At 37.7% G+C, this 22549-nt stretch overlaps 2 protein-coding genes across 4 annotated transcripts in view; one reads left to right on the top strand and one right to left on the bottom strand.

Moving 5' to 3' along the window:
• The window catches only part of LOC146450687 (stimulated by retinoic acid gene 6 protein-like), a 38803-nt gene extending 37041 nt beyond the window's left edge, over positions 1–1762 (bottom strand). For all 3 annotated transcript variants that reach the window (XM_085100124.1, XM_085100125.1, XM_085100127.1), the window contains exon 1: positions 1653–1762. In XM_085100124.1, the coding sequence (XP_084956250.1) occupies positions 1653–1699 (47 nt within the window). In that variant the 5' untranslated portion in view covers positions 1700–1762. The remainder of the gene's footprint in view (positions 1–1652) is intronic.
• Positions 1763–2394: 632 nt separating this feature from the next.
• Positions 2395–22323, top strand: LOC146450686 (ras-related GTP-binding protein C-like). The gene is made up of 17 exons (XM_085100130.1): positions 2395–2482; positions 2585–2649; positions 5916–5990; positions 7581–7675; positions 7820–7851; positions 8718–8819; positions 10787–10843; positions 11243–11312; positions 12436–12508; positions 14039–14078; positions 15510–15584; positions 15682–15746; positions 16375–16452; positions 17429–17527; positions 18127–18176; positions 18288–18334; positions 19449–22323. The coding sequence occupies exons 1-17, from the start codon at positions 2477–2479 to the stop codon at positions 19581–19583; spliced, it is 1164 nt and encodes a 387-aa protein (XP_084956256.1). The 5' UTR covers positions 2395–2476; the 3' UTR covers positions 19584–22323.
• The last annotated feature ends 226 nt before the right edge of the window (positions 22324–22549 follow it).

Below are 22549 nucleotides of genomic sequence, written 5' to 3'. Positions count from 1 at the left end.
TAATAAGAACCTGGGCGGCACACACCTATCGGAAATTTATGGGAGTACCCCCCCCCCCCCCCCCCCCACAGCATTAAAGGCTGCACATGCTACAAGATTAGCATGAATTTATTATCATATCTAGAGCAGGACACATAAGATGCTTATTTCTAGAATGGTGCATTACTTTCAATATAAAATATTTCAAAAGTGAGGTCAAATCTGGGGGCCAGGTGACAGATCCAATCTAAAAGACTACTTAATTACACCATCTTCTAGCCCACTAGCTGTCCCGGGCAAATGAATCCCTCTTTATGATGTGAAATTATAAAGTGGAGTCACTTTATTAAGTCACCAGTGAAAATGAAACTGAGCCTTTGTACCTGGAAATTCAACAAAAAGGTACTGTACTAGTAGTAGCAGTAGAAATAGTACATGACAAGTACCAGTAGTAAAACTTTATTTCAACTTGCATTTGAGAGTAGCGTATAAGTGCTAGTATCTCCGCAAGATAAATACAGTGAAAAATATATGTACAATTAAAAAAGGGAATCAAATACATATATACATGCTATAGAATTATTCGTACAATACAATAAATAAAGATTAGGAGTAATCAATAAGCTAGTTTACAAAGTATACTGGCAGTAATGTTTCTAAAATAGCTGGGTGCGCTAGTGGTAGTTCCTAAGTCATCGTTCAATTTATTCCATAATTTGGGCGCAAGAAATTTGAAGGAGTTTTTCCCATAAGATGTAGTATTTACATGCAGTGACTGCAGCTTGTTTATACCTCTGAGCCCATTAATGTTGGTTCTAGGTGTAAATAATACTGATATATGTAGGCTGCAGGTGACTAGCTGCTTGAAAGGAATTGTGAACTAAAAATTACAATTTTAAGAGGTCTTTTCGTTCTCAAGCTGACAAGGTCTAGACTTTCCAAAAGCACCTCATATGTGCTGTCTTTATCGCCAAGAATTATTTTTAGAACATGTTTACTAAGGAGTTCTAGTTTTTCAGAATTCCTTAAGCACTTCAGAAATGCCAGATTGTGCAGCGTACAGTACTGAAAATGTGGCATAACAAAAGCCTTGTAGAGCCGTGCTTTAGTTGAGTCACTCAAAATATGTGTAAATCTTTTACTGACTTGAATCTGATTAAGCTTATGTACCCTTACGCAAATATTAGAAATATGCTTCCATATCCATATTCAAGGTAGAATTTCCTGTCATGCATAGTGTGTTTTTGATCACAAAAGATCATGAACAGGGAAGACGCAAGGCTTTGAAAGTTTCCAACTCGCCAGGGCTCTCGCAAGCATGTAATATTATTGTTTTAATTGTGGGGCGGTTGCTATTGTTTTTAGGATTGGGCGAATTGTTTTGTCGAGAAGGAAGACGGCTGCGACGGAGACTAGGTTGCAAGTCGATCACGTTAGACGTTCAGTGACAATGAAAGTTGCCTTTTTTATGCAATACAATTTAAATTTTCAGTAACAAATTTCTCTATCCTCTCGCGAACCAGCTGCATGCATGGCCGCGCATCAGTTGAACAATTCATCTTGGCATGCAGGGTAAAAAATAGTGCCAAGCAAGCTTACAAAGAAATGTTGTGAAAATCTGCATAGCCAAACAGCTGACATCAGGAATCGAAGTTTTAGTTACATGTACTTACGTTTTATTGGAAGCAGTGGAAAAGTTAGTTGCTGAAACCTCCGCCATGTTGGGGATGAGACTGATCAATCGAGCCCCGGAAGGAACTGAGACTGTACTCGCGTGACGTCTTTGTGGACTCACATCACCATTGCACGCAAACTCATTCCCAGGGTCCCCTTCATTCTTTCCACGAACCCAGGTGCCACGTGACCAGGTTCTCAGGGTCCAATTTTTTATTTTTTATTTATTTATTTATTTATTTATTTATTTTTTATTATTACTATTTTTTTTTTTTTCAGGTTTCCTTTTCGCAACTGGTTAAGTAGAGGATCTTTGTTCTATTTATAATAATCTTTCATCCGCAGTTCAAAATATATGTTTCAAGTCAGTTCATATTCAATTATTGCGTGATAAATGAAGCTGACAGGTCAACTGCTAAGCGGCTCTAGTGTTTTGGCCTTGATCCGGTACGGTTCATGGATCTACCTGGCCTGCCTTTATTCCTGAGTTTCTCTGATCTACCTCTACCGAGAACATTTCGGGTCCGAAAAACTATTCCATGTGCCAGAAAATACCATTTATCGCCTGTAGCAAACAGTTTTAAAAAATATTTCTTCAAGTTCTTGGGTCGCAAAGGTATTAAAACTTCCTCAAGAATTGTTTCCCTCAAAAAGCCCGCGAAAATCATCGGAAAAACCGAATCCATCTTCGTGTAAAGTTCGTATTGTTTCGTAATGCTCTCGTCGCCGGAAGTTGCCTGAACGTGACTGATTATCACATGACCACAAAGAGTTTTTAGTCAGGAAAGACCGAAATCACAAGTTTACGAAGGTTTCCTCAAAGATGACGGTAAATATATGTTGCTTTTTTGAAGTTTTTGCCGTGAGTGATAACAGTTTAGATCTCTTAATTAATTTGGTTGGCTTATTTTGTTCTTATTGTGAAAACTAGTCATTTGAAGACGACGAACACTTCGGCAGTTACAGCGTTGTAGGGTCTTTCCCGAAAGATTTTGGGTAAGTTTCATCGTTGAATAGTGTTTCATTTTGTTCAAATCGTTTCCGTATCGTCTACAGAGATACTTTAGAGAGAGAATATGCCTGTTTCTATTTAACAAGTGGGTGAATTTCCAGATACTGATGTGATCTCTAATCATGTTGTCACATACAAGTACCAGTGATATATATTCTTTGAATTTGAGCTTGTGCATGTAAAATTGTATAAGCTTCCTTGAAGCTCGTTTTGCTCGTACGATTTTCCTTTCTGTTCGGTTAAACTGACGCTAAAACAACTCAAATGTTAGGTTAACAACTTGGGTTCAACTCGTGTGAATGCATCACACTGAGAGCATTCGTTGTGACCTTGCTTGTGCAATACCCTGCCATGTGCACTATGACATCGATGTAATTCTCATCGCTGATCGACCGGTGCAAAATAGTCGAAAAAGATTTAAATTAACTATCAATCTTCCATGACTGATTATCAAACTGGCGATCAAAAGGTTCGAGACAGTACAGTGGGTGATAGTTGATGACCTAGAGTCTTGGTATACATTTATACCGGTCTGTACATCTTAATGTAGATCTAGGTAGATATTGAATGATAAAACAATACTGCATGATCAATGCACATTGAAAAATTTTAGGGAGAATTTTATAATCTCGAAACTTCCTTTCGAGATGCTTTCATGCTAATTATTATTATTATTTTTTTCATTTGGCTATGAATGATACACTTTTTTGTTATCTTGAACAAAACATGTACAGTATGTTTCAAATAAGTAAGCAAAATCTACATGTACAATGTACTTTTAAGTTATAAATGTGAATGATGTTCTTATTTAAGAACCATTGATATACTACACTGTGATAGAGCGGTTTCCAATTGAGTGTCGTGAAACCAAAATCAAAGTAATTACTCTGGCCAATCGCAACAGATGTAAACAACACAATGAGCCAATCAGAATTTGAAGCAAATACATGTGACTGGTGCCAAGCGCAGGAAAACGCGTGCGGCCAAAACACGATTGGTTTTGGTTTGGATTCCCATTAGATGAGAAAGTGGCGTGAGTGAACCAATCACAGAGTGTGGTAATGCAATACCAAACCAAACACGAAATTACTTTCGACACTCAATTGAAAGATAGTCAATTAATAAATGTTAGTGTTAGCTCCTGGTATTTGGGCGAGCTCTTGCATTATTATAAACAAAAATGGCAGCATTGTCCTCATTGAACATAGAATACTATGGTTTTTTCGATTTGTGATAGAAAGCACAGTCAGTGTTGTTTTTCTAGAGTCGGTGGAGAAATACAGGATTGTAGCTAAGAAAAACTGCAACAGGTTCATTCAGAGAATCTGTTAGAAGGACCCGGGTGCCATCACCCATTTACTTAGAACATGGTACCTACCTTTGGCGAGATCTAATAAAGCCAGTAAAAACAGGCGACTGAAAATAAGTGGTACCCATCTATTTAAGATTACTGAAAACACTGCTCATTAATAAACCCAGCCAGCTCTTTTGAACTACATGTACATGTACACTGTACTGAGACCTTTAAAATTAGCCTCAAGTACAGTGTATTTGTGTTCTGTTGAAGTTTTAGCCAGCGATAAGATCTCTTTCAGATGTCGAAATTTGCCAGTTATCTGTCTAGAAGGATGATCCATCTTTAGTCTTAAGCATGAAAACATCCATTGACTGTAATGTTTCTGATTTGAACACGTTTAAAGTGAACATTCATTGGGTGATAGTCGATGGCAATAGTTGATCATAGTTTGAAATGTTATTGACCACCATGCACTGTTTGACCAGCTAGGGTTAAAGATAAGCATTCACGTCTGTACAGACATGTACAACTGTTTGTCCACACTTAAGTTCTTCTGTACATGTATCATGAATAATTTAGAAATAATTTTTACAATACAATACAAATATAATTTCTTAGTTTTCACATGATTTAACCCTTTCACTCCCACCAGGAAATGCCATATATAAATTTTTTGAAAACGGCAATAGTGAACCCATGTACATTGTACCAAAATGTAATATATCGATTGAAAGGTTTTGTTTGGGACATTGCATATATCATTCTAGCAAAGACAAAGGAAATAACAGATTAGATTGAAAAGGTTACATGTAATCATGTCTGGTATAGAAGGGAGGTAAAATTTTGTGCTTTCAATGTACAGATCTTGCCAAGATCTGTTTGGTGTCCAAATTTGATACCAATTGACCCAATATTGGCCAAGTAATGGCTTCTTGTACCTTGGGAGTAAAAGGGTATTGTCTCCATTAGAAGATCGTGTGATCACTTTGAATACACTGTACGTACTTACCACCCAAAAAAAAACTATCTTTAATTTCCTCAAAGCCTGCAGTGGTTTGTGCATTGGTTGTCGCCATTGTTAGTACCACTGCCTGTATGATAGTTCATTTGATGTTGCACCATTCACTCTTTAAACCCTGATATCAACATGCATATTCTCCTTACTGTTTTCTTTATATTTCTTTGGTGCTAGTTAGGAGAATTTGTGTAAATGTCTATATACATGTCTTTATTCCTCGTCAGTCATATCCTGTATTCTCATAACCTTTATGTTTTCCAGATCAAGTAGTGATATGATAAGGAGAAATTGAATGTTGGTCATGATTGGGGCTTAAAATAATAATAATAATAATAATAATAATAAAAGTTACATGTAACGTTCAAAAAGGATGACGTTTTGACCGTCTGATGGTCATTTTCATGTTCAAGATAAAAAGTAAAATTAGCATGTGCTTATACAATCTCAGTACATAGTTTGTTTTTTATTCGCGGCCTAAAGTGAAACTGAACAAACAATGCAATGTGATCCGTGTGAAGTTATTTGTTTAATTAATTAATTATTTCACTTTTAAATACCCTTTATCGTTTTTAGCGTACCTTGTTTTATCATTCACACTATTATTTTCTTGTATTGTTTCGAGGTAGATTTCTTGGAGCTTTTAGTCAGTATCTCATTAGTCCTCTAACAATTATACATATTAAGCACATGCTAATTTTACTTCTTATCTTGAACTTGAAAATGACCGCGAGGCGGTCAAAACGTCATTTTTTTTTTAACGTTAACTTTTATAGTTGAAATTTGTTGATTAATGATGATGATGATGATGATGATGATGATAACTTTGTTACCCCCTAATAGTACAATGTGACCAATAATTAATTTCAAGTCCCATTGTAAGTCTTATTAGCAACCTACCACTCCTTCCTTCATTCCTTTTTCTTTTTTTTTCCTAGCTATGGACCTGAAGATCAGGATGAGTTAGCCACCAGTGACAATAAACCCAGAATTCTATTACTGGGTCTTCGAAGGTTTGTGTATGCATCATACAGTGTACTCTTAAGGGGAAAAGTATCATCCAGTTGGGATTCGGTACGGCAGAATTCAGGGAAGACACATGTACACGTGAATATACAATGGTCGGAAGGTCTAAGGTTCGACTCCTGATAGGAGCATTCAGATTTTTTTCTGAGTATGCCTGTGTCTTTTTCTGAGTAATACATCATTCTCATTTACAATGGTCATGTAACCTACATTTACATGTTTTCACACTTGTTTCCTTTGAATCAAGTCTTCAGGGTCTAATACACTAAGTAATTTTGAAAACGCCTCCTTATAATGCACTTGGTGTGAGTTACGCGTGAAGCTAGCTAAGTTAACTTACCTTGTTTGTTCCTACATCACAGAATTGCTTTATTTAACCCCTGAATCCCCATATAAAAATACAAATTATCCTTTCTTGCCCCTATAAATGTTTATTGCATTAGTGAGGAAAAGGTGTTTAAGTAGTGGTTCATGTACATTTAAGATATGAAGAAAATTTGTGTTGGGTGATCATATTCTTTATTCTCATAACCTTTCTGAATGATGAAACATTGATATTACAAGGAGAAATAGTATGTGGATCACTACAGCGAAACCTCGATTTGACGAACCTCTATATAATGAAGTCCTCGATATAACAAACAATATTCTTCAGCTCAGAAAGTTACAGTAAAATGTATGGAACAGTACCTCGATCTCATTATAGCGAGCACAATCCAGAAACCCAAACGTAAAATGCACCTCAATATAACGAATAGATGTCAACACCCAACAAAAGATGAATGCAAAACAAATCCTTTAATCCTGTAACAAGAGAACAACTTCACAGTCAACGATACTCATTATATATGCAGACACTGACACTATCGAGGCGTCTAGTACAGATCTGCTTATAAATCCTCTTTGTCTCTTATTATTTTTTGAAGGCTTCTTGTTTTGAAAGAGAAGGCTTCTTGTTTTAAAAGGTATTAGTAGTCGGCAGAATTTTTAGTCCATTGTCCTTGTTTCTTCGTTTGCCAACCACTTCCACTGAGATATGTCATCCGTGACTTCAAAAACAAGTGAAACATGTGAAAGTGTCAACTGATGACACATGGCCCAGGATCTGTAGTGTCCCTTCCTGACCTTGAACCCATTTAATGGCTTGCAACAGCATGAGTGTCGTGTTGGTTATCACGCTCGTGCTGGATAGTGCAACGTAACACTGTTAAAAAAAAACAATTAATAACTATACCTCGATATAACCAACATTTTGGTTGTTTTTTCCCGCAAGTTCATCATTATATCAAAGTTTTGGATATGACAAAGCCTCAATGTAATGAACAGATTTCCCCAGTCCCTTGGCACTTCGTTAAACCGAGGTTCCACTAGCTGTATTGTTATTTGGGACTTAATGTAAGGTGTTAATTGATTACCTTACACTGTATGATGAAAAATTTAAGGTTGTTCATCCAATGTTATCAAGGTTTGTTGAAAATGTTATCTGTTGCACAATCATTACTTACATGTACAGCGTACTGTACCAATTCTAAGATATTTTTAACATATGTGTATTTTTTATTATGTCATATCTTTAGGAGTGGCAAATCTTCCATTCAGAAAGTTGTTTTCCACAAGATGTCACCAAATGAAACACTCTTCTTAGAAAGCACAAATAAAATAGTCAAAGATGGTATCCTTTTAATTATTGTTCACTGAATTATTTTTACATGTATGTATGCAATTGAAAAATCTCCAAGCTACACTGTACCTTTGACAAGCATTCAAAATAGTAAAAAAAACTAATATGTTATATTTTCCTTGACACTTGCCAAAGATATTTCAAATAGCTCATTTGTCCAGTTTCAGGTAAGACCACTGTTTTGTCTCATTTATTAACAAAAACAGTGTGTAGTTTCTAATTATTACATGTACATGTACTAACTCTGTGAAATACTTGTTGAAGCCATGCAAGTATCAGGAGATACCCCAATTTACATGTACTTTGAAAAAACTAAATTACATGTAAACATGTGCAACTATAAAACTACACAATAAATTAATGTATATTCATTCACCAGGCTTGAAATATACCATCACATTTTTTCACATCCCACACATTGGACATTCAAATCCTAGCAGTATGCAGGATATTTGTCCCATGAACCTAGTTTAATGGCTTTAGCTCCCACGAGTCTCCTGTTGCTCAGTGGTAGAGCATCCGAACTAGTTTTCGGAAGGTCTTAGGTTCGACTCCTGATAAGAACACTCGGATTTCTTTTTTCGGAGTATGCCAGTATGCCTGTGTCACTTTCTAGAATAATACATCATTCTAAATTAATGTAGTATGTAACTTCTTTCTGTATAATAGTATGATGGCAAACTGACGAGGTCTCAGATGAAACTAATTTTAATTTACAGTTGCATATAATTATTATATATGTTGTGGTTCAATTTAATCCTTGGTTTAAATTTCTATTGTTTCAAACTCATTATCTTACGTTACCAATTACCCAAGAACAATAAGAAGATAAAATTTAAACCAAGGATAAATTTGAGCCACAACAATTATACACTCATGTACATGTAATTAAGTGTGTTGAAAATAAATGCAAATGAGGTTTTTTCTGTTCAGGACAAAGTTTTGCTAACAGAAAATGTCATGTAGTTTGTAAAATAATGTTGTTGTTTTTTGGTTGTTTTAATACTTGTTTATTTTATTCTTTTGTTTGTAGATATGGGACTTTCCAGGACAAATAGATTTCTTTGACCCAGCTTTTGATTCAGAAGTGCTGTTTGGACACTGTGGAGCACTAGTGTTTGTCATAGATGCTCAGGTACATTTACATATTCTGTCTGTTATATTATAGGCGAATCTTTGTTTACACTTTTTGCCTCATTAACATAATGCTTATCACTATCTGATGACGCTAATAAAATAAAAACTCTGAAAATTATATTGAAAGGGCATAAGAGTTTCAGTTTTCTCTGAAAATTTGAGCCCAATTAGCCTGCGTAGCAGTCGTTTCCGTTTCCTTCAAGCCAAGCGGGGCAAGCGCACGAGGGCATTTGGCAAAAAGGAGCAAAAAAAGTAGGAGCGGGGGGGAGGGGCGGGGAAGGAAAGGAAACCCCTGCCACAGAGCCCAGACATTTTACCGAACGCCGTTTGTCAGCGAACGGGAGGCAATGATGCATTACCATTGGCCAATCGTCTGTCAATCAAACACATAGACCCAAACGACATCCGGTTAACCGTTTATCAAAGATGAAAATATGACCGAGGCGGAAAAGAACTCTCTCTTGAGTGTCCTTTCGATTTCGAGTTTGCTTTGCTTTGGAAACCACTAATTAAAACTACTTTCGCAGGGAGATACATTAATTCAGTTGAAACCGGAGCAAAGGGCTGCTTTAAGAGCGAATGTCTATTAACATCAAACAAAATTCTCGGTCACGCTCAAAATATAGTTTTCATTACGCTTTGGTTTGTTGGTAGGTATTATCGTCTCAACAAACATGGTGTCATTCGTTTTTCGAAATCCTGCCGGAATTTTTAAAAAATCAAGAAAATTTGTTCTGGCTGTCGGCTCTCTCAAAGACACGAAAAGCTGAAAGCAAAATTGGCTGGTCTGAAAGCTTGTTTCGCGTACGAACAAAGAAATTTTTATTCAAACTCTGTAATCATAAATAGCTTGAGGAGGCCTCAAGTAAATACTTTGCAGGAAAATTTCAGTTCTAACCACAGTCTGAAAAGGAAGTTTTCAATATTTAGAACGACTTTGTATTTCACGCTACGCGAAATACAAATTTATCGTGGAAACGAGAGGTAGTATTTTAGCCATGTGGGACAAGCTCATTCTGTCTGTAATTCCAGCTGTAAACAAATGATTTGATATTCCAAAACATAAGTAAAATTTGTCTTGGGTAATTTATCTACGCTTTGTTCGAGCGATGTAAAGTTCGAGAAAATCTTCTAAAATACTACAACTTGAAGTAAACAAGTTGCCCGCCGCGATTCTGTTTTCGCTCAGATTTACCAGAAGTTAAAAATGATTGGTTCTCATGTGACATTTGACGTGACAGTGTAGGCCCCAAGGGAGCGAAGCCATTTGGGGGCGTTCGGTAAAATGTCTGGGCTCAGTGGCAGGCGTTTCCTTTCCTTTCCCGCCCCTCCCCTCCCCCCCCCCCCCCCCGCTCCTACTTTTTTTGCTCCTTTTTGCCAAATGCCCTCGCGCGCTTGCCCCGCTTGGCTTGAAGGAAACGGAAACGACTGCTACGCAGGCTAGAGCCCAATACATCAAATGGTTTCCGAGAAATTCTCTTCTAAAAACTCAAAATTTTACAGAGAATGTGTGGCTCATTAATTAACTTTTTTGCCACCCAGCAATTTCGCAGCTTTTGATGGCTGATATTTCCTTCAATATTGTTTGCAAAGAGCTGAAAATTGCACAAATTGCCCAACTTAATCAGCTCTCTCAACATTTGCATTTAGTTCATATATACAGCCACGGCTTCTATGAGTTAAGTCGTATGCTAAAGAGGAAAAATGTAAACAATGACGTCAGCAAAGATTCGCCTATAAGAAATGCAAAAACAGAATTAGGGTATAAGTTTGGGGTTAGAGCATCTGATCCATGCCAATCAAGAGATTAGGGTTTTCTTGTCAAAAATGCATCGTAAGTTTTCTGTCCACACAAGCATTTTCACAACATTTTCAGCATCTACAAAATGGTAATCTTAGAAGCTGTAAGTGTTCAGTTTGTTCAATCTGCAATTTGAATTAATGTGTTCTTTTTAATTTTGCTAGGATGATTACATGGAAGCCTTGGGAAAACTCCACATGACTGTCACAAGAGCCTACAAGGTGAGCTTAGGAAGAGAAAAACTGGCTAGTATAATTATTAATAGTTCCTGTTTACCATATCCATTTCCACATCATCATGGTTTGTAACGTGTTGGTGCTAGTGTTAACCAAATCTAGATAGGTACTAGTGTATGTTTATTTATTTATTTATTTATTTATTTATTTATTTATTTATTTTTACCAAATAACACAAGTTTTAATTGATGGGAAATTTCCTGTTCAGCAATTAAGTTAAATTGTTATCATTGGTGAAAATTTTCTGTTCTGTAATTAAGTTAAATTAATGTTGGTGGTAAAAACACTACACCAACACTATGCACATAGCTAATTGCATGTAGTACACATGCTCTTACAGAATTTTTGAACTTATTATTTTTGTCGTGCTCTTTTAATTTTCAGGTCAATCCAAACATAAAATTTGAAGTATTTATTCACAAAGTAGATGGTCTCTCCGATGATCACAAAATCGGTAAGAGTGTGACTTTTTATGCAACATTTTAAATATACAGCTGTAGCTGGGTTAAGTTTTCTTTTAATTAATATTTAGAGTACCGTATTTATTCGATTAACCGCCCTGGGCGCTTATTTAATTTTGGGCCCATGAGGGTGGGCGCTTATTCGAGAGTGGGCACTTATTATTTTCCCAACATTTTCAGTAAGCGAAGGCATTTTTAGAGAATAACAAAACAAAGGATAACAAGTTTATTTTGCTTTAACAAGACAAGACAAATTGCAAAAGCTGACATAAACAAGCCATAAACAATATAAAAGTTCATTGACTACCGAGTCTAAAACCAATTTTAGAACACAACTGGCATTCCTCTTACTTCACGCTGGACTAGTACAGAAAATAATTTTTTGTTTTTTTGTTGGGAGGGGTTGTGGTGGGTGCTTACTTAGCTTTTGGGCTTCCAGGGTGGGTGATTATTCGAGGGTGGGCGCTTATTAACTTTTTGGGCGTTCAAAGTGGGTGCTTATTCAAGGTGGGCAGTTAAAGATTGAAGTAAATATGTTAAAGGGGAAGTATCATGGGGATTTTGACCTCTTTTGTTACAAATGGTGAAATCGGACCTTCACTTTGCTACAAAATAATTCTAGAACAACAAGAGGAGAGAAATCAACTCAATTCTTGACAGGAACAATTTGTACTCTGTTCTAACGCATTTTGGAAACAAAAATATGAAAACTTGAAAAACATTAGCCTAACATTTTTCAAGTTTCAATCCACTCCGACCTACTCTGTCCCTGGCCAGAGACAGCAATTGACAGTTTTATTGCACCAAGGTGATAATTTATAACAAAACTAGACAACTATTTTTTTGTTTCTGTTGTCAGACAAACATTTTTGGGTTTTGAAATGACATCAAATTTTCGTGATACTTCCCCTTTAAGTATGTAGCACTTGTAAGAATATTTACCAGATTCATAAGTGCAGATAATTATTTTAATCTTGCATAATGTTCATTGTTCGAACAACTCAAGCACATTATATCCTTGAATGCATTGTGTTTCACTGTTAGCTAAGTTATTTCTTACATAGATACATACACTGTACCGTAGTACAGCATAATCAGCTTCTTTAATTTATACAGAAACACAGCGGGATATTCACCAAAGAGCAACTGATGAGCTAGCTGATGCAGGGCTTGAAGGCCTACATCTCAGGTGAGTTACTGAGTTTTTATACTTTGGGAGAAAACTGGCATTGATCATTCTTATGAACGAGGGAGAACATCATGCAAAACTGGATCAGCAGCACCAAAGTGATTCTTTTTTTTAGAACCACTTATTAGTTGACTATAAGCAAAAGATGGAACAATGTTTCGGTGTCATCTTGGCACCATTGTCAAGCAAAGAATGTAACATAAAGTAAAGGTGTGAAATAGAATAAATTAAATTAAGACTAAAAGTACAGTTAAATGTAACTACACTTCCGGTGTTTTATTCCTCTTTTTAAGCTTGTCACACACAGAAATCTGACTGTTGATATCTTCAATTCTACAGATTTATTCATTTCTTCGTTTCGTTTCGTTTCATTTCGCAAAATACAGTAAGCCTCACAGCAAACAATTGCTGTAATTTAAGATATTTCAAAGTTTCTTCTTTTATGGGCTGATCAACAATGTGGAGTTGTTCTTTCCCTGAGCCGGTTCTACGATGAAGTCGGCAAGTGTAGTCATACTTTGTCAAACCCTTCTGAAAAGCTTTGCTCAGGCTATTCATAGCTTTGCTCAGGCTATTCAATAGAACAATGAAATAGCAACAATACGAAAACAATAAGCTAGCTCATACATACTAATGCGTCTGACTAGACGCGCATCTGCAGATTTTTAGATGCGTATACGCGTATGTTTTGGTTCGCTTAATTCTGGCCTGCACTGTATATTATATTCTTTACTTGATAATGGTGCCAAGATGACACCGAAACATTGTTCCATTTTTTCGCTTATTTTTGTAGTCAACTGTATCACTAATTAGTAATAACGAAATGGTGTTGATGTTGTTGAAATGGTTAGTTTCCATGTACATCTAGCTGAATGAACACCCATGGTGAATACAGCACTGTGCCAAAACTGGTACAGTCAATTCTTCTTTAAGTTAATTTCCGTAGGTGTTGACACCATGGTGTCCTCTAAGGGAAGGTGTTCACTTATAAGACATTGAAAATAGAGTCCTAAGGTATGATGTCACAAATATTTGAATTTTTGAATTTATGGGATTTGTTAGTTTGTTCGGAAAGAGCATGATGAAAAATTGCCTACTTGCCAAAAACCAGCATCTTTTTGCAATAATTATTTGGGGGTGAGATATTAGCTCTGTTATGCCCCGATGACTCCATACAAATCCTTCTAAAATTTTTTGTCTCAGTTCTTAACATTAATTTTGGAACTGAGACAAAATTAGTAGGATTTGTATGGAGTCATCAGGGCATAACAGAGCTAATACACTGTATCTCGCTCTCAAATTGCAATAAGATGCTGATTTTTGGCAAGTAGGCATTTTTCATCATGCTCTTTCCGAATATACTAACAAATCCCATAATTTCATAAATTTAGTTTTTGTGTCATCATCACTTTAGGACTCTACTAGCAAATTTTGTACACTGTGTGTGAAACCACAACAGGGTGTCTCTCCTACAAGACATACAGTAACAGTATTAATATTACCTTTATTTTTCCTTTCCTTGTATTTCAGTTTTTACCTGACAAGTATATATGATCACTCAATATTTGAGGTAAGACTGGGTTAAAACTGATGCGAGGAAATGTTTGTTTTATTATTACATGTCCTTCTCTAAACCCAGTGTCAATCAGCGTTGTGAATTTTGCAATCTGTTTTATTTTTGCCTCATTTTGATCATCTTCAAGAGTCTTTTACTGTCCATTGGACTTGTAATAAATTTTTATCACTATCAAAGGACATGAAAGAAGAACAAAAAATAAAAGGTATTTCAACATTTTGTGTCCATGACAAAAAAGTGTATCCTTATCTTTTTCAATGAGAGTAATTTAGTAGAGGTACATCTGTAGTTGTGGATGCCCAGTGGTGTGGTGTATAGTGTGTCATTGTATGAGGCTAGGTTGGTCTGTTGGTTGTGTGTTACATAGTTTAGGGGTGCAGGGATGGCATTGTGGTGAGATAACTCGCTTCCCACCAATGTGGCTCAGGTTTGAATTGGGTGTCGTTTGGGTTAAGTTTGTTGTTGGTTCTCGTCCTTGCTCCAAGAGATTTTTCCTCAGTTACTCTGGTTTTCCCCTCTCCTCAAAAACCAACATTTCCAAATTCCAATTCGATCTGGAGTGAGTCCCCAATTACTGCTCTGTGCTACATTGTAAATACATTGACAATTGAATAAAGTGAGTTACAGTATCTAGGTTTATAGTTAGAAAACAAACTTTGCCATCAAGGGGCATCTAGCAATAGTTGCTTCATGCTACAGAAACTAGGTTTAGCTCTGCCTGTGTGGGCCACTAGGGCTAGGGCTAGTAGTGTGGCTTACTTTTTTACAGCTGCAGGGGTTTCATTTCATCCCGGACGCTGGATGCAACGTCCGGTTGTTTGACATGTAACATCTGGTAGTTCACACCTGGTTCACACGGTAGTTCACACACCAAATAATGAAAATCGGTTTGTTTTGCATTGATTAATCAAAGATAGAGTTGATCATTTTACTCACTTACGTATGTAACGCATGCAATCGGAAAAAAAGAGATAATTCCTGGACATCATACTGTATATAATAAAATCGTTATTCATCATTCCCCATCCCCCCCCCCCCCTCCCCTGCCAGCTATGATAACTGACCTGACAAATGACCCTAACCTTTGATCAGAAGACCTTCCTGGTTAACCAATTCCAGTCCAGGGAATGCAGGAAATTGCATTTTAGAGAGTCCAATAAAATATTTCAAAAATTTCCCGGGGGAACATGTGCCTGGAACCCCGTACAAGTCCGTGCCTTTGGCACTCAGCGTTCAGGCCTTTAGCGCAGGGGTACGCTCGTCCAGTCATCCTCTGCGCCTCCTTTTATTGTCTCTTTTATTGTCTCTGAAGGAACCTCTGCGGGGCAGCTGTAGCTGAAGTGACAGTAGATGCATCGTCGAGAAATTAGAAATTAATTAATATAATATTAATATTAACTGTGTTTTATACTTTTTTTATCCAAGGCTTTCAGTAAAGTGGTACAGAAGCTAGTACCCCAGCTTCCAACATTGGAGAACTTATTAAATATTCTAATAACTGTAAGTATCGACCAGAACGTTATTTTACAAGTTAATTTGTCATTTGGTCTATTGAAACCTTTGAGCCTCTCATCTGGACAAGTTATTTTTGCTTCAGAATTCAGGTATTGAAAAAGCCTTTCTATTTGATGTGGTCAGCAAAATTTATGTGGCAACAGATAGGTGAGTGCAGCCTGCAATACTGTCTCTAGAATTTCATGTATGCATGATGAATTAGTTGCTTCATATATTTCACTAGGTTTCACATGCAGAGGACATGTGAAGGGGTGCATGGAATAAGACCCCAAGTGACTTTTGATGTAAGGTCAAATTCTCCTTTTGTTTTAAAGGTGAAAACAAGGCAATTTGGAAGGAGAATCTAACAATTTATCAGAAGTCACTTAGGGCTTTTTTTTGTTTTTCTTGCACCTCTTCATGTGTAAATGCAAGACTGCTGCCTGGGGGCATCGAAGAAAATACTCTGGACACCTACACTTTTGCAGCAGCACCTAAGACCTAACATGTTGGAGTACTAATTTCTTGGCTTTTGGCCTTCTGGGCTCCTTGAGTTTTTCTCAGGCAACAGCCTTGGAACGACTCAATAAATATTCGCCACTGTCCATCTCACCTTGGCAAATAATTAAAACATTTGGGGAAACGGCTTGGTAGCAAAGTGAATGAACATACTGTACTTTATAAGCCTGAGCATACACTACATAAGTCTGGAAAAGTACTGCCTATTTGACTGAATCAATCATTGCCAGTGGTATGAAAATAAAAATGGTTTTATTTCTCTTTTGTTTTATTTCAGTTCTCCAGTAGATATGCAGTCTTATGAACTCTGTTGTGATATGATTGATGTAGTTATTGATATTTCTTGTATTTATGGGTGAGTAACTGAAGATTTTGACACATGCATAGCTTAATTAAACTGCAGTGCTACAGTTGTAGCTATTGTTGACAGCATGCAAAGAAAGTAGTATCCGATAGAAATCGGCTAGTGGATTTTGCTATTGAACTAGTGAATTTTGTTCTTCACTTGCCCAACAGGCAAGTGAAGTTTTTGAGGAATTCAAATGACAGAAGAACTGAGTAAACAATCTTGGGCATCAAAACGTTTTTGGAGCTGGTTGAAATGACTTTTGGGCTTGTACATGCAAGCTATAGGTTGCCTGAATGGCAAGCTGTAAAACTGACATTCACTCTGCACCCTGTATTGAGCTCTTGCAGTAATCTATTAATTAAACTTAGTAATTACATGAACAATATATTCTTTCCTCTGATGCTTATGTACATGTAAGGAACAGGTTCTCTTGTCTCAATCTCGAACTTTGTTTTGAGTTCATTTGGAGATAACAAAGCAAAAAATTTGGTCGAAGATGTGTATTCTTTTCAGTGAAAAAGGTTATGTTGTATCTTCAAGTGCATTGGGGCGGAGGAATGGGTGGGGAGGGGGGGGCGGGTTGGAGGGGTTAATTGTCAGTATGTATTCAAAGCTTTCTGGAAACAGAACGTGAAACACATGTTCCACTTCCAAGCACCCAAAAGGTATCTACGATAGCTGAATAAAGTGTCAATTTTTGTCAACATAAAGTTCAGAGCACAGAGCAGTAATAGAAAATGTGCTGTTATTTCTAGGTACACTGTTAGCTGGAATTAGATGTACATGTACATGTGACAAACACAATTCCTGCCGGTTTTTATCGCTAGTTTTTGTTCGTCTCTGCATTAGTAAATTTTTACTGATAATATATTACACGTCATGTGCCAACAATTTACCGGCATTTTAGTTAACATACAGCATAGAAAGTACATGTAAAGTTGGTAAGAAGAATCTATCTTAATAATAATTATTTGTTTTTCAGCTTAAGAGAAGAAGGAGACAGCAGTGCATACGACATGGAGTCATCATCGACCATCAAGCTCAACAACTCAACTATCTTGTATCTCCGTGAAGTCAATAAGTAAGTTAATACATGCCATAGAAAAGAGCGGAGTGAAGGTTAGGGTTCCATTCCGGCCGCGGTCGAAGAGTTTTCCCGCTGCCTCGTGTGATCTTCCATTTCCTTACCAGGGCTAACGCACAGTGTGAAATTCATGGGTTCACTTTAGCACTTCAACGTCAGTTCTTGGATCCATCATTTGTGTCCTTAGTGCTAGCGGTACAACAATCATTTGTACCCTTCATACTCACATTGCCGCAATTACCAGCATAATCACCCAGGACTTACTCCCGTCTGGCCTCGTAGCTCAGTCTGTAGGGCAGCGGACAATGAAATCCGGAGGTTGTGGGTTCGATTCCCGCCGAGGTCAAAGATTTTTTTCTTTGCTTCATGCGGTCTCTCATTTCTTTTCTAGGGCTAACGTTCAGTGGTAAATTCATGGGTTCACTTTAGCACTTTAACGTGCACTGCAGAGATAATTCTCCTATTCACCATTTGTCTCAATTGTAGTTCACCGAAAGAACCTTTCAGAATGCAATACTTAAAGAACACATACATATTATATATTTTCGTACCAGCGCTCGTAAGAAAATCATTGACGGTTGCTATCTTCTCAACAGGTTTCTTGCACTTGTTTGCATTCTAAGAGAAGACAACTTTGAGAAAAAAGGTCAGTTGTTTGTGATTGTTTTGGTACTTGAATTGATTTCTTAAAGGTCAGCATTGGAACACCAGGTATCCTTTACCAGAAACCACTGAATAGACTGGTTTGTTTTTGCAGGGTTGATCGACTACAACTTTTACTGCTTCCGTCAGGCGATCAGCGAGGTTTGTAGAAGTTTCTGTAAACTGGGCTCACCGAAGCCTCTTAAGAGTTTTCACATTAAGCAACAGCTTGAAAGCTTCTGTAGTATTAAATTAGTCTTCCCAAAGGGATTTTCAGGCCAATTTACAATAGAGCGGTTTCCAATTGAGTGTCGTAAAACCAAAACCAAAGTAATTACTCTGGCCAATCGCAACAGATGTAAACAACACAACGAACCAATCAGAATTTGAAGCACATGTAACTGGCGCCAAGCGCGGGAAAACGCGTGTGGCGAAAACGCGATTTGTTTCGGTTTGGATTCCCATTGGATGAGAAAGTGGTGCGAGTTTGGTTAATCAATCGCAGAGCGTAGTAACGCAAAACCAAAGCAAACGCGAAATTACTTTCGACACTCAATTGAAAACCGCTCTAAAAGAACTGATTACTCAAAAAAAAAATTAGAGCGGATTCGTATTTCTTCGAGAGCACGTTAGAGTCTGGAGAAGCGTTTTTAGCGAAGTCGTGTTACCCCTCTCCCCACAAACGAGAGGAAGGGAAGGGAGGGTGAGTGGGTGAGAGAGTAATTCAACTCTCCTAATGGCCACTGCTAGCGGCTAGCGGCTAGCGGGAGTCTGCAATCTTTTGCGCATGCATTTCAGGCCAAGCCGAGAGAGCCAGGACAGTGTCTCCTTTAGCTACTGCGCATGCGTTCTGCGCATCTCGGGTTGGTCCGAAAACCTCTAATTTCTTAAGTAAGATGCCCACTAATTCAAAGGCATTCTGTGCGGGCAAAGAAGCTCTCAGCAACGATTATCGAAATCCAAAAAGAAAATTGGGGCGTAACCAAGCATTTTTCAGAGATAATTAAGCTTCGATTTGAAACAAATGCCCCACATTGTTGTGTATTTTAACGCTTTTTTGAAATTATCGTTGCTTAATTATCTCTAAAAATGCGTGGTTACCACCAATTTTCATTTTGGATTCCAATAGGCCTTGCTAAGATCTACTTCTGCATAACCATAAACGGCGCAAAAATACCTCTGTATTAAGAGGCAACGTCCTTAAGAAGAATTTCCATGTTGTACTTGTTGCTTTCATGGTGTTCATGGTGGATCTTGTTTTTATTTTTCCTTCAAGGTGTTTGAGGTCAAGAGGCAGCTGAGATCTATTTCGGACGCTGGCTCCCAGTCCACTTCAGCCGCGTACTCCAACGGCAGCGCCGTGCAGGCACTGGATCGAGAGAGACTGAATGACAACGCTGTGGTCGTGTAGCGCAGGCGCTTTGAAGTAGGCCTTTTCTGTAATTCGCCGCGCACTACAAATCCAAACTCGAATTGTGTTCCACCATGCCATGCGTGCTCTACGTGATAATGTTATGAATGCCTGATGATGCCTCGTTAAGAGGCGTATTACATGAAGTCGTATGCTTATCAAGGTTATATTGCCGTGTGCAGAATATTTCTTTGAGTGTGTTCCTTTGGCCTCATTCCTTAATTCTTTAAGCCCTGACAGTGATCAGCGTCAAATTTCTCCTTGTAATGTCAATGCTTATTTAAACCCTGAGGTCATGAGAATCAAGGATATGATCACCCAAGGTGAATTTTCTTGATTTTTTAATATTTTCTCCCCAGTACTTTCTTAAGAAATGTATGGGGACAAGATAGGAGAATTTTTTTTGGTATTAGGGGTTAAAGGATTAATAACAATGTAGAACAAACGCTCACACGTACACAAAAATCGTTAAAAAATTGGCTGGATTTGCGGGAACGTCAATCTAAAAATAGATGGTGAAAACGCCGTGATACGAACATATGGAAGTTGTACGCTTCGGGTAATCGGCTACTGTAACATGATATGTCATGAAAATATATGTTGTTTATTGCTATTAGCATAATTGTTAGATTTACCGTCCTTCATTCAATATGCATCCCTAAATTATATAATATATTGTACCGTTATTCCAGCAAGCGTCCCTCTTCCCGTAACCCCCCCCCCCCCCCTACGTTAAGTGACGTTAGTCCCCAAAGCGCTTCGCTCCTGAAAGATTTCTCGTCTATGAAAATAAGAAACTAGAAAAACAAGTGTATTCTTAGATTCCTGCGCGCACGTACACGTAAAACGTAACCGTAAATCTCATTCTTACTATTACTAAACCTGGATGCCCATAGTTTATTGATTATTATTTTTGAGTTGCTAATAAGTGCTATACGCTGGATCAAACTCACGCTTAGTCTTGCGTTTTATTATTAGTGGCGGCCAGACCAAGATTGCGCAAAATTATCGCCGGCAAATAGCTGAGTTGCACTTTCAGGTGGTACTCGGCTATTTTTCCAAAGGTTTGACTTGAGCTTTTGAGTAAAGGAATAGTCTTTTTAACAATTAGATTATGAGCTCGAAATTTCTATCGCGTGATAGTTGATTCCGGCTTCGCCCTCATCAACTTTCACGCGATAGAAATTTCGAGCTCATAATCTAATTGTGTTAGTGTAAATCTACTAGTCGTTCAAAACTTAACAACAAGACAGGTTCACATTTTTATTGAATAATGATAATTATAAATAAGTCACGCCAGGCACTACTCACTCTACTCACTATCTTTAACGGAAAAGATAGTGACTAGCGTAGCCAATAAGAGAGCAGCATTCGTGATAGAACGCTAGTAGATTTATACTAATACACTATAGGCCTTTAGGTGAGAATATTCTCTATTGAATCCGGTTGGAAGGTGCGTTTCCCAAAATCTTCAAAAATACTCACTTCTATTTAAGTTTGTAATTAAACAACAAAGTGTTTCTGTTGAGGGACTATTGGCTAATAGTTGCCCCAGGGAAATTTGATATTCTCGAGGGCTTATATGTTAGTTTTAATTTCGAAAGGGCAACTATCGGACCAATGGTCCCGAGGCAAAGACACTCTTGTTTTTGTTGTTCGCCACCAAAATTTTCTTCCCAACGAAAGTCACCGAGACCGACATTTCGAATTAACAGTTCAGCAATTTGACCTTCAAAGAAAAAAGTAGAAATTATAATATGAGAAGATACTATTACAATGCAAGCAACCTGTTTTAAAATGAATTAGAAGAGAAAGTGGGCCGCTTTATGCGTGGCCGAGAACTTTCCATCCGGGTATTTTTCGCCAGATGGACCCCATCTCCTGATAGTCAGTGGATGGACATTATTACGTCACGTGTTACATTTTAACCAATCAGACTTGGAGAAAATTTAGTGGTGAACCATAAGGGACTTGAGTATCAATCTACTACAATAGCTTCTGTCGCGGATACTGTAATCTGACTGGTCTTGCTACTCACTATCTGCAAAACAGGCGCTCGGCTCGCGTAGTAACAACGTAACGAGGCAAGACTTTCATATCAGTAGGACAATTATCGATTTACACTAAAACAATTAGATTGGAGCGGTTTTCAATCGAGGGTTGAAAGTTATTCGCGTTTGCTTTGGTTTTTGTTTTTCAACCCTCTCTGATTGATTAGCAAATTTCGCGCCGCTTTCTCAACCAATGAAAAGCAAAACCAACCTAACCGTGACTTGCTCGCACGCGTTTTCCCGCGCTTGGCGCCGGTTGCATGCATTTAGTTTGGATTCTGATTGGTCCATTGCGCTGTTTACGTCAGTTGTGACTGGGCAGACTAATTGCATTTTGGTTTTTACGACACTCGTTTGAAAACCGCTTATTGGCTGTCGATTTCTGTGGGTGACAGTTGATGATGGCTTGCCTTCATTAACTATGCTGGGCGCTCATCAACTATCACGCGATAGAAATCTCAAATTTATAATCCAGTTGTTACAAAAAGGTGGGGAATGTAATCTTTTTCTTACGATGAATGCGCTTAATGGTTGAGTAATTGTAAATAAGTAAGAAACTATGGGTAATTTATAGCAGACGAAAAGGTCAGCACTTTTGCTGTCCACAGCCTCTATGCAAAAGAGTAACGAATAATGTTGATGTGCGTTTGTATCTCGGATTTTTGTAATAAAAACTTTCTTAAACATTTCGTCCAAGCCATTTGGTGTTTTAAGGCCATTATTGACGAGATTTGTGGTCTAGACTCAGGGTGGGGGTATGGATATCTTTTGCAACGCTTGCGCCGCCATAGAAAAGAATTTTCAGGGGGATTGGTTGGAGGGGGGGAGGGGAGGGTCTTAGGAAAAAGAATCCCGAGATAATCGACGTCATTTAAAATAGTGGCCTTTGCGTTACCGTTGCTATGGTGACAACTA

This window comes from Pavona decussata, unplaced genomic scaffold (assembly GCF_977016875.1).
Source record: "Pavona decussata unplaced genomic scaffold, jaPavDecu1.1 SCAFFOLD_433, whole genome shotgun sequence".
Taxonomy (NCBI): domain Eukaryota; kingdom Metazoa; phylum Cnidaria; class Anthozoa; order Scleractinia; family Agariciidae; genus Pavona; species Pavona decussata.
Note: the sequence above shows the minus strand (reverse complement) of the source record. Positions and strands in the feature narration are given on the sequence as shown.

Bases quoted from the DNA above. Each gene is read 5' to 3' on its own strand.
- LOC146450686 (XM_085100130.1), top strand. The intron at 2,650-5,915 runs GTAAGTTTCATC...TTTTTTTCCTAG, and splicing joins TCTTTCCCGAAAGATTTTGG to CTATGGACCTGAAGATCAGG. The intron at 5,991-7,580 runs GTTTGTGTATGC...TCATATCTTTAG, and splicing joins CTATTACTGGGTCTTCGAAG to GAGTGGCAAATCTTCCATTC.